The 12,902-nt window shown below is 49.8% G+C and overlaps 1 protein-coding gene across 1 annotated transcript in view; it reads right to left on the minus strand.

Annotated features, from left to right (window-relative positions):
• Positions 1-12,902, minus strand: part of PTH1R (parathyroid hormone 1 receptor) — a 159,355-nt gene that overhangs the window by 25,666 nt on the left and 120,787 nt on the right. The window contains exons 5-6 of the mRNA XM_034763841.1: positions 7,356-7,450; positions 5,378-5,564 (exon numbers count right to left, since the gene is read on the minus strand). Of these exons, the coding sequence (XP_034619732.1) occupies positions 5,378-5,564; positions 7,356-7,450 (282 nt within the window). The remainder of the gene's footprint in view (positions 1-5,377; positions 5,565-7,355; positions 7,451-12,902) is intronic.

A 12,902-nucleotide genomic window follows, 5' to 3' on the forward strand; every position in this document is an offset into this window, starting at 1 on the left:
GTAAGCTCTTCAGTGCAGACACCAATACTACCTGCTTGTACAGGACTTAGATCAAGTGACTGCAGTTGAGACCTCTAGGCACTATTCCAATAAAAAGAATAATAAGGAGGAACATCTTATAGGGCTTGATCCTCAGATGGCGTAACTGCATTAACCTGAGGGGAGCGATGTTGATTTACACCCGCCGAGGATCCGGCCCATAAGGTTTACTGTGGGAAGGAATTAGGCTCTGAAATCTGATCTCAGATGAACTCTCTGTGGAAGACCCAAGGGGTATTTGACATGGTTGGGTAGCTAGTCCCATTGGGTTGTCCTGAGCAAGGTCTCATTTTAAGATAGTGGGTTGGATCTGGTGTCAATGGAGCTACTATGGATTTATCCCAGTAGGCAGATCTGACCTAGTGCTCAGCTCCTGACTGTTCAGGAGAACATGGGTGAGACGAGAAACAGGTGCCCCACTTCGGGCTGCAATGCACTTGCTGGAGGAGAGAGGTCCTGAGATATGCCCCGAGGAATTTACCATTCGCCTTTGCGCCTCACCAAGAGCACTCGAAGCCCTGGGTTAGGGCTGCTCAGGATTTTCGAGTGCCAGCCCGTTGCTTTTACGGACAATTCTTTCTTCTATGCCAGCGACTCATCAAAATGGGATTCTATACCCAGCATCCGTTGCTGTTTGCACGTGCTGGCTCTGGGTGTCAGCATTCTGGGTGATCGTGGATTCCGCCAGCGACTCAGGAACCCACAGATAAATTCATATGACAGGGGCACCTTGCACACACACGGTGCCTGGGCGGGGGAGCATTGTACAGATGGTAAACAAGCACCAGCACACCCTGCAAGTGAGCTGCAGGTAGGAAGCTGCTCTAGATGGTGCCCTGAGGCAGCAGGTGTGCAACAGATAACAGTCAGCAAGTGCCCTGCTGTAGGCTGAAGGTGCAGACTCCACCGGCTGTAGGTGGAACATTCATTCACTACACACATGGTGAGCATCAGCTCATTGCACCTAGAGGGAGCAGATGCACAGCTGGAGACTTTTGCAGGAGCCAGCGGGAGCCAGGCTCAGTCCTGGCGCGAGCAGATGCAGCTCTCTGGAAGTCAAAGGGAGCTGTGCCCACTTCCAGCAAGGTTGCATTTAGCACGGGGTGAGCGGCAATGGACAGGCAGAGATCACACCTCCAGAGCCAGCCGGTGTACAGCCACAGATGACACCGATAGACACAGCAGGGCTCGGCACCCCGGTGCAGGGCCAGATTCTCAAAAGAACTGCGATTTTCCAAAGCGCTCAGCCACTCGCCTTAGAACAAGGGGAGCGGAGCGCTTTCGAAAAGCCAGCCCCAGTTGTGGAAACTGGGAACTTTGGACAGTCTGAGACCCCCGATTCAGTTCGTATTCCATCACTGTGCCGCAAAACGCTGAAGGCCATGAAGACATGTGGGACGTAGGCGGCTGTACTCTCCGACTTTTAGGCCAGAAGGGGCTATTGTGATGATCAAATCTGACCTCCGGAATAACACAGGAAGAATTTCACCCGGAACTTCAGTGCTTTGTTGAATCAGTACTGACTGCTGCATCCACGCCTGGGAAAACCTAGCCCTAAATATGCAAGTCGGTTGAGTCAGATTTAACCCGGGGATTGCTTTAATTAGATATAGAACGTTAACAAAAATCAGTGCTGTCTCAGCCTCACTGCACAATGGTATCCACGACATCATAGCTATGGAGTGACGATTCCGCACTCCAAGCACAGGGGAACGACCACAGCAAGTAGGGTTGCCAGGTGTCCGGTTTTCGACCAGAAAGTTTGGTTGAAAAGGGAACCTGGCAGTGTCCAGTCAGCATTGCTGACTGGACACTAGAAGTCCGGTTACCTGCAGTAACCGGCCTCCACCACCACCCAGCGGTAAGCACAGCAGCTACGGTTGGAGCCTGGAGGACCTGCTCTGTGCTCAGCTGCTCATGGAGAGAAGTGGCTAACTGGCTCTTGGCTGGCTCCAGTCTCTCTGGCAGATACGTTGGGGTGTGTGTGTGTGTGTGAGAATCCTGTTGGCCCACGCCCGCCCCTCTGTGCTCCGATTTCTCCACCCTGGCCCTCTGCTCCAGGGATCCCCCCCACTCCTCCATGCCCCGATTGGGCAGGCAGGCAGGTACCATGTCAGCTCCTCCCAGCCCAGCTCTGCAGGTGGCAGGTGAGTCCCAGGATGGGGGGGCGCGAGCAACAGGAGGGAGTAGTGAGCAGGGGGTGGAGCCTGGGAAAGAGGCAGGACTGGAGGCGGAGTCTCAGGGAAGGGGCAGGGGAGCGGCAGGGTGTCTAGTTTTCAGCAGTTAGAAAGTTGGCAACCCTAACCGCAATGTACATCCCACATTGCAGTAATCGGTGCGTGCAATGCTGATCCCATCCTTTGCCCTGTCCCACCCCGCTGCTGACGCAGGATTGTTCCTGACAGTGGATTTTATAGGGCTTCGTGCAGTCCCTTTTAAAATGACTCCGGCGAGTGAGCTTGTGATTGGTCAAAAACCCATCAAAACATTTTTCTGTCGAAAAATGCCATTTTGGTTAAATTGATTTTTTTTTACGCAAACTTGAATCCATTACAATGACATTTCATAATGAAAATGTTTGGAAAAAATCATTTTGAAAATGACAGAATGTCTCGTTTTGACATTTTCCGACCAGAAAGTTTCCATTTCTCTTTTCAAAGCGACTTTTAGTTCAAAATGTGCTCTATTTTCTGGTTTTTAAAATTAATAATTTTGGAAATTGAAACAAAACATTTTGATTGACCTACAATGAACCTTTCTGGGGACTTCTGTTTTGTGAAAATGTCCAAATTTTGGCTTTTTGTCCCAATTTGGGAAGCCTTCCCCCCCCCCCCCCCCCAAATCTCGAAATGTTTTGCAGGATGGACAGTCCATTTTCTGACCTGCTGTACTTAAAACATGTTCTCCTGGGGCAGTGCATATAGACACTGCCTCTTGCTCAGAGAATATTCTAAAGTGAACAATGTAGCCCAGCATGACTGGCACAGAATTGCCTAGCTCATGCCCTTTTCGGTGGCTAAAAAGAGGAATTTTCAGTGTGCAGAGCTGTCTTTCTGTTAAAGACAAAGAGTGAAAAAAAAATATAAAGAAGATAATTTTTTTTAAAATCCCATTCAAATGATACTTTCTATATTCTTAGAAAATTACCATCCACCCACACTTTAACAGCCCAAGGAAATAATTATGGAGCTCCCACTTTCTTTGGAAATAAAGTAATATATTAATCATTGCGAAACCCTTTAGGTACTTATTTGCTTTTGAAGTTCATGAAATAGAAATCATTTCTTTCTGGTTATTTATTACACAAAATTTCTTTATGAATGCAGCAAAGTACATGCATTCTTTGCAAACGCTGAGTGTTTTCCTTTTAGTTGATGGTTGGCTAGTGCGGAGCTAATGCAATAGCTGACATCTTGACCAATACAAGGAATCAAATTGAAGATTTTTTGAATTAAACATGAGTCACTAAAGCTTGAGGTAAAGTGGCATGATCTGTAATAGACCCACATCCTCTGCAGAGTGGGGACACGTTACGAAAGCTAAGAAAATAACGGATTTGTCCATTCAGGGGCTGAACCGAAAAATCCGGAAAAAAATCCAGTTTGATTTGAACCAAAGCCTTTTTGTTGTTGTTATTGAAGCACTAATGTTTCAGACAATTCAAAGCAATATTTGGGGGGGGGGTGAAGGGGAGGAGCTATTGTTTTGATTCAGCCATTGGGTGTGTGTTTTAACTGGCCAAATTTGAAATTGAAATGCGATTTTGATTCAAAAAGTCAAGCTGAAATGTTTGGAATCTTCCAACAATTTTTCCCCAACCAAAATCATTTGTCGGATTCAACCAGATTTTAGCAAATAGTTTGGGGGCCCAAAAAAAAGCATTTTTTTTGGTGCAAAAAAAATTAATTGCAATTTTTTGGCCCAGCTCTTCACGTCACACATGGTATTCACCAGGCTATGCTAATGTGTGAAGTGGCATTACTAGTTCTGAAATAGCCCTCTAACGTTTCAAAATTCAGAACACATCCGGGGAACGGGGGAAGCGCTTTTCAAACTGGCAGATATGTGGCTACAGGAATAACCCACAGTTTGCCATTTCAGGGCCAGTTCCTACCTATAAATTGGCACAGTTCCACCAACTTCCACTAGGCAAGGATCTAGCAAAACCTTCAGGCCTGGGACCATTCATAGAATATCAGGGTTGGAAGGGACATCAGGAGGTCAACTAGTCCAACCCCCTGCTCAAAGCAGGTCCAATCCCCAGACAGATTTTTGCCCCAGATCCCTAAAAGGCTCCCTCAAAGATTGAGCTGACAACCCTGGGCTTAGCAGGCCAATGCTCAAACCACTGAGCTATCCCTGACCTTAGCATGTGGTGAGTTCTACCAGAAACATATCAATACATAATAGTAATAAATGACAATGGGGACAGCCAATTACGGGGAAAGTCAACATGTAAAGGTGACAATGGAATCTGTCTCCAAGTCTCTGCCTCAGGAGTGTCAGATGGCCTAGAAACGGCCGCTGAGTGATGTCTGCATGGTTTGTACCGAGACGAGCTGCCGAGCGGAAAATCATTTCATGATGTACTCTGGTGGGAGAACGACATGTTGGGAAACTTATGTGCTGACATATCTGGTGGAACGGAGGCATGGATATTGTTCAAAAAGGGAGTCTTTCCCCAGCCACTACGGGTATATTGACACATCCTGTGGCAGCCCACGGCAGCAAACCTCTAAGCCCAGGCAGACCTGGGCACGTGCTACGGTGTTAGACAGCACTTTTAAGTTGCATCTCGGACTGGAGTTCAACCTCTGAAACCCACCCTCTCCCGAGGCTGCAGAGCCCCGTGTGGTAGCCAGAGCTGCAACACCTCTATGGCTCCGTAGCATGAACCCTACAAGCCCAAGTCTGTCAACCTGGGCTCTCAGGCTCACTTCCGTGGGCTGTGTAAACGTATCCTTTGTACAACGGGGCCCTGACGTTGTTCTTTAAAGAGGAGATGCCCATCTTTCCACATAACGGTGCTGGGAATGGCCCCAAACCCTAGCTCTGGTGTTACCTGGGATGCCTAGGGGTGAAGAACTTGCATTGGTCAAGCAGACCAGATGGTTCTCTTGGGTCATTGCATATAAACCGTGGGCTGGGTTCCAGGGAAGGTGTAAGAGGGGATGTGGAAGACGTTGTGGTTTACTAGGTGGGGAAGAGGGGTCAGATGTCTCAGTCTCCCATTGGGGAAAAGGCAGGAAGTGGATAAGGCCCCAGATCACCAGCGTACCCAGAGTGAGCCATACAAGAAGGAGAGGTTAGACGTAACCGGCCATACAGCAGTACTCACAAACTGCGACTTATCCGCTGGGGGGGCCTCGGTAATGGACATGAGGTCTTCTTCAGACAGATGCTCCATCTCCTCCAGAGCTGACCCAGAGTACAGGACCGCGTCCTTCACAAAGATGCTGACCGCTCTCAGCATGAAGGAGACAAACAGGTGCATGTGGATGTAGTTCCTTGTGCAGTGCAAACGCCTGGAAGTGGGGAGGGAAGACACACAGGATTGGAACGGTTTAGACGTCCAACTGGGCCTAGTCAAGCTCAGCTGTGCTTCCTAATGGCACCGTGGGGTCGAACGATTCTGCACAGTGCTGATAGCCCAGCACATCTCTTCTCTCAGGAATGCCGTGCCCCTGCAGTGACCCAAAGCTACAGCCACAGGCCCATTCCAGTGCAAATTCACCCCTGGCGTAACCCAGGGGACTGGCTGGAGGCTGAACAAACGCCACCGAGGCAGCTGACCTCGCAGTCGGGTGGGATAGCAAGACTAAAGTATGGGGGATGGGCTTAAAGGTCCCTAAGATGTCACACTCAATTATATTCCCTGCAGGTAAGATGTAAAATTAAGGCCCAAGAGAATTGTGGTCATTTGTGGCACAGGGTTGTTTGTCCCTGTGTTAATAATTACATCCTATCTGGCTAGATTGCCTCTTCAGCTTCAATTAGATCTAATATTCTACTTCCCTTCCTGTTGTGTAGTGGCTTTTTTTTTTTTATACTTATTGGGGTCCAGGAAGTGGGCGGGCGTAAGCTAAAGGGTCCCCCCCCCCCAGACTAAGGGGAGGATCCACAAGTGGCCAGGGCTTCTTCAGCCGGGGCACTTGCCACTCGGCCCCTCCCGCCACACTGCCTGCCGGGGGGGCTCCACACCGCTCTCGCCTGCAGGTGAATTGAAGGTCAGCGGGGGAGGACACGGGCTGCCGGACTTGCTGCAGACCTGGCACTGGCTGGGGCAGACGGAGCGTGCAGCCCGCTCCCAGCAGGGTGCTCCCCTCCTCCGTGCCACCGTCCCCTACAGGGCACCCGGAGCAGTGAACAAAAAAAAAATAAAATAAAATAAAGGCGGCCGTGCCACCATAGGATTGGGCGGAATGGCGCCCCTTACAATCTGCCGCCCCAAGCACGGGCTTGCTCGGCTGGTGTCTGAAGCCCAAGGGGTGGCCCAGAATCAGTACTCGGGATTTCTGGGTTCCCTGCCCAGTGCCAGCTCTGGGTGCAGGTTACAGCAGTCTGTTGGCTGCTCTAAATTCTACCAGCTGGCTGTGGTCCTCAAAGGATGGGGATGGTACAGTTTCCTTGCCCAGGTGAGGTTGCAGGAAGATGGACCAATTCCAGGGGCAGGTAAGTCTAGCTGCCACTTCTAAGGCGCGCCGGACTGCTGTGCTACTCAGCTTGATTTAATTATTTGGTTTTGCTCTGCTGTGATTGGCCAGTTTTGCTCCAATAATTAGCCAGCCCCTTTGTTTCGCTCCGCCCCATGAGCGCGAGAGTACCGAAAACATTTTCCATCCTGGCCAGCAAAACGGCTATGGCCTCTCCTGGCAGGGACAAGGTGTAGGATCCAACTCTGTTGGCTCTATGCCCCCCGTGCTGGGAGAATCCCTACCTTGGTGCTTATAGTCTATTTCTGCTTCCTGTGCACCACAAGGGGACCAAAGAATCAGCACCATTGCTTCCATGTGCTCCATTCAGCTCGAATCCCTTTCACAGACAGAGGCATTGGGTCTTGAGCTCTGTCTGCCTGCTGTGATTACATCAGGATCTGGGGGGTGGGTTCTACCCAACCCCAAGAGGTTTGTTTGAATGGCACCACACACAACCCAACCAGTAAATATTAAAACAACCCCTGTGTCCGATAGATGAAACACACACACAAAAGGGGGAGCTTTGTTATTGACAAATACCTAAGTCTCCTTCAGTCCACTCCAGGTGACCTGTGTGATTAAACGGATACCCCCCCCAAAAGGAAAAACAGAGCCGCCTACCTGAAGTATCCCAAGATAAGGACAGCAACTGTCAGGGATCCCAGAGAGATGGAGTATCCAACAGTATAAATCAAATAGAGGCGATAAAAGACCTCCTGCAGCACAAATGATGAGGGGGAAAAACAGTACTAAATTAGAATGAATTCTGCTTTACTGTAACCCAACAATACTAGCAGCATAAAGATTCAGGCTGTTTTGTCTGCTGAGAACAGAAACACAAAGGTCAAAGAAGCAGTGAGAGCTTATGGGAACAGGATATCATGGGGTCTTCTGAGTACATGGACAGCATGCAAAGTGCTACCCCTATTTCCTAGTGAACTAAAGTTACTGTGAATTTTGCAGGAGAGTCAGGATTTATGTGGGTGTGTCAAATTAGACTTATGCAGCATCTTTCATCCCCAAAGATCCCAAAGTAGATTGAAAACTGTTGGCCAAATCCTGATGTCCTTTGTTGGCTCTTACTCAGGCAAAACTCCCATTGATTTCATTATGATTTTTGCCTGACTAAGGACGTGTAGGATTTAGCCCACAGGATATGCAGCACCACTGACATGCAACCAGCTCTGGAGTGGAGGGCGTTAGCACATAACACAAAGATGCATGGAGGAGAAATTTGGCCCAGGGATGCTAAGAGAAAGCACCTGTTCTTTCAGAAGTGCCTAAGGATTGTTATTGTCCATGCAAGACTTTGGTTTGCAAAGTCTCATCAGAAAGGCCTCCTTGCTTGAGACTGCATCGATCTCTAGAGATCAATCTTGCATTAAGGGTACAGACTAGATACTTAAGAGGTCTTTTCACCTCCAGTTTCTAAGTAACAGCTTCAAGGAACCTTCTCTTGCAGGGAGTCTCCATTCTCTCAAGGAAGGAACAGATCTGTCGCAGGTTTGAATATCAGCTTTAGCAGGGTTAAAACATCTAACAACATGACAGATCATCATTTCGTCTTCTGAACAGAGAAATAAACTCAGGAAGAAACCAACCAATTCAGCATCTTTCTTCCTCCTCCCTCCCCCACCCCGGAGTTTCATTAACATTAGTAACGCTGGACTCAGAATGACAGTTCTGATTTTGATCTGGGGCTAGAAATGCCACACTAGAATGCTAACCGCAAGCCCTATTACATCAGAATACCCAGCCCTGGGAACATGTCCTTGTGGTTTCCTCCGGCGGAGTGCTGGGCTTGCCAATGTTCTTTTTTTGTTTTTCAAGCAGTGGTTGCAGGAGACAAGCAATACCGGGCTTAACTTACTTCTCCCCCAAGGAAGCTGGGTATGCTGGCTGTGCTGAAACATGTGCTTGCACCCACCGCAATGGCTTGTGCTCCAAGACAGGATCGTGGTGGCGAAGAATTACTACGCCAAGCAAGCAGACCAAAATCCTTTCTCCTTCCCCATTCAGAATTTTAAGTGGAAACACCCATGTCCCCATCAAACAATGGCTGCATTGTAGCAGCTCTGAGTGTGCTACCGAAAGGGACCTTCTGATTGGCCAGTAGATGTTCTAAAGCGCATGGTTAATTTTTCTGTTTAAGCACGGGGGCCCTCCTTTGAAATGATGGTGACACAAAGGTGCCGAGCACACATGCATGCATGCGCGCGCACACACACACACACGCGTGCATAAACACGTGCACACACTTGCAAGCATGGGAAACAAAATGAAGTTCAGGTAACACAGAGGCATCATGGGAAAACAGATTGCTAGGCTCACAGACATGTAGGAAGAGACCTGTTGGATCATGGGAGCTGTTCCCTTGCCGGGCAGAATACAGTCCCCTAACTGAGTGCTGAACTGTGGCGGTGGGAAGCGGGGATACACTGCCCCAGAGGCAGCTCCCAGAACCACCCTCACTGATTTAAGCCAGATGCTCCCAGGACCCTGCTCAGCATGGCCTATGAAAGGGCACAGTGCACTTGGGGAGAGGCAGGTGCATCCCCATCCTTTGCTCCTCCCCATCCCATAACTAGCTTGCCGCAGTCCTTGTGCTCGGGGAGTGCAAGGACCGGCGTTCCTGTAATGGGACAGATTTTGAGGCCCCCCACCCTCCTATTCGCAGCCTAGCCCACGTCCCAGTTCAGTTTGCTACCCACTAGGCCATCCTTCCCCTCTGTACAATGCACCAGGCTCATTCCCTGGTGCTCGCTCTGTCCGACTCGGAACACACCTTTAACATATCAGCTTAGCGTCGCTAACCCCAGTCACCTGACACTCACGAGTCGTGTCCCTCCAAATCACGAGACTGGTTTAAAAGAATCACCAGGGTTTTAAAAATAATAAACGTGAGGTTCTGTTTAGTTGCCTGCTGGTTTGTGCCTTTGTGTTTTCAAGCTCTTCTCCATAATCATCACGGCTACAAACTTAGCCTTTTTCCAAAATAAAAGCCAAGAATCTCACCTAATCGCCTGACTCCAAGAGCTGGAGCTTTCAGAAAAGCCTCAGATATTGTGATCAAACGGCAATGATCTGGGAAAGGCCAGCTCTCAAGGATGGTAGATAAGAGCTCAGAGCTCGAGAAGCAGTGGCTTGCATTGTGGCATTTGATCTGGCATTTATTTGGCCACGAAAGCAGTTTCACATCCATGGTTATGTTCTTGCACCCCGGGCCATGCCATGTTTGTCTTCACAAAACAGACGTTGCTCTCCTCCCTTGCCTTTGAGCTGGGTGGTGATGGGAGGATGGAGATCAGGTGGGTAGGGGAAACATCGTGTCCCCCCCGGCCACACTGGTGCACTTGTTTCAAATGAAACTCTGCCTTGGCCACGCCTAGTTAGTACACTGCTGCAGGCACGGCCAAAGCAAGCCTGCCTCAGCCAGCGCCCGCATGGAGAGGGGATTGGGTACCTTGGCATCACCCAGACGACTGTCTTCCCAGGCGGAATAGCAAAGTCCGGAGGGCATTTGGGTGTGTATTCAAATGGGGCAGATCCCAGGCTGCTGGCTTTGATGGGCTCCTGTCCACTTCCCCCAGCAGCAACGCAGCCTGCTGTGTGTTATCCCAGGAGGGGGAGATGTGGAATTGCGGCACGCCCTGGCCCCATCTCTACCTGCCCCCCTGCCGCTGCCTCCACTGGTTCCTGCCAATGCCTGATCTTCTTTCCAGTAAGCGAGCTCCAATGTAGCCCTGTACCTGGGCTCTGTCCTCTGGCAAGAGAGGATGGGCATGGTCCTACCCGTGAGATCTTCCCTCCACTTAGCTGTGCCAGGCATGGCTGTATCTTGGGGACATCCTCCCAGGAGAAAGTCAGGGCTCTTTCCCCGTTGTCAGCTGACACTGCTCCTCCTTGAGCCAGCTTTTGTACTTACTAAGATGGAGAATATATTATTGCCCTTATATAAATCGATGGTACGCCCACATCTCGAATACTGTGTACAGATGTGGTCTCCTCATCTAAAAAAAGATATACTGGCACTAGAAAAGGTTCAGAAAAGGGCAACTAAAATGATTAAGGGTTTGGAATGGGTCCCATATGAGGAGAGATTAAAGAGACTAGGACTTTTCAGCTTGGAAAAGAGGAGACTAAGGGGGAATATGATAGAGGTATATAAAATCATGAGTGATGTGGAGAAAGTGGATAAGGAAAGTTATTTACTTATTCCCATAATACAAGAACTAGGGGTCACCAAATGAAATTAATAGGCAGCAGGTTTAAAACAAATACAAGGAAGTTCTTCACACAGCGCACAGTCAACTTGTGGAACTCCTTACCTGAAGAGGTTGTGAAGGCTAGGACTATAACAGAGTTTAAAAGAGAACTGGATAAATTCATGGTGGTTAAGTCCATTAATGGCTATTAGCCAGGATGGGTAAGGAATGGTGTCCCTAGCCTCTGTTTGTCAGAGGATGGAGATGGATGGCAGGAGAGAGATCACTTGATCATTGCTTGTTGGTCCACTCCCTCTGGGGCACTTGGCATTGGCCACTGTTGGTAGACAGGATACTGGGCTAGATGGACCTTTGGTCTGACCTGGTACGGCCATTCTTATGTTCTTATGTTATGTTCTTCCAGTCTGGACCCAGCTCTCCTGCCCGGCCTGGGAGCCATTCCTTCTGCAGCAGTCTCCTACCACCCAGCGCCAAGCCACACTGGTGAAGCCAGTGCCAAAGCCAAGGTCAGGTCTCTTCTCTTGCAGGAGGTAACCTGCATGAGCCCAACGCCTGGGGAGTGGTGGATCAAGGCTCTGCCCACCTGGAGTAGCTGCTTTGTTGAGGCTGCTTTCCCTACCGCCCTGCAACCCGCCACGTGAGAGTCTGAGGATGTCTCACATTGCTTTATGTTCCTGTACGGTGCATAACACCGGTCACAATGAAGAGACACCAAGCCACTAAACGTCACCGCCCATTGTGCCCTGTCTTCCAATGGAACACCAAGAGCAGGCATATGGAGCATCTGGTGCGGGAGAGACGGGAGGACATGACTAGTGTTCCAGGAGGTCTCCATTTTTAGGATGCCCAACTGCAGTTGCCGTGAAGAGGCCTGATTCTCAAAGAGCAGGTGCTCAGTGCTTTCTGAAGCAGGCCCCTTCGAGGTGCCTCAATCCAGGGCCCTACAATCACAAGTCGCGGGTGTGAATTTAGGCCAGGATCACCTTATATCCGCATGTGAGATATTCAGCTCGAGGAGCCCAGAGTGGAAGAATGATTCCACCTGGCCACGCCCTTAGACAGCTCTCCAAGGGATCGGTCAAGAAGAGGAAATGGATCCAACCGTCTTTAAGGAGTTGTGTAAGACGGGATGGTTAGGATACAGGGTTAGCTCAATAAGGGTTTCCTGGCCCATATATCTACAGACTCAGTTAAAGCTGCTGATTCAGAGGTCGTTAATTACATGCTGAAAACTAGTGAGGACTGCCTTTGACTGCCACAAATGCCAACCCATGCCAGTGAAATGCTGTCACGCACATCCTGACACGAGGTCGTGGGACCCCAGAGATGGGTCTGTCTCGCCGTTAACGATGAAACAAACAAATTGCACCAGACAGAGCCCAGGTTCTCTGACCACACTGGGTGCATCGAGGGACTAGCACCGGCTGGGCTATGAATCTGACTCCCCAAGTTCCTTGAAACACCAGATGGAAAGTAAACAAAACGGAGCCGGATGGCCAGGGTGCTCGGGCTGGAAGCCAGAGATCTCTCAGCCCGTCGGGCTGAAGTGAGCAGGCTGCCTGTGACTAGAGACACACAGATCCTGCGTTCAGCTCCTGTGCGGCTCCTTTATGGCCACCGGCTGGATGAAGGGTTATCGCAGCTCTTAAAGACAGAGCATTAGCATAAAGAGACACAAACTCACTGAGCCGGGGTAGCTTTCAGCACAGCCCCGGAGGGCTCCCTGAAATCCCTTCGGACCTCCATGATCAGGCCACTAGGACACCTCTTTAAGAAGCTCCCTCCTCTCACTTGCCAAACTCCCAGGATGCCTTCTTCCTATGGGCCTGTCAAAGAGTTCCCCTAGGTTTTTCTCCCAGATGGCGGGAGTCCCTGGCCACGCCCAGTTATCGACATGGGGTGGCTTAGAGTCAATTTCAAGCTTCTTGAATATGGGACCCCG

This window comes from Trachemys scripta, chromosome 2 (assembly GCF_013100865.1).
Source record: "Trachemys scripta elegans isolate TJP31775 chromosome 2, CAS_Tse_1.0, whole genome shotgun sequence".
Taxonomy (NCBI): Eukaryota; Metazoa; Chordata; order Testudines; family Emydidae; genus Trachemys; species Trachemys scripta.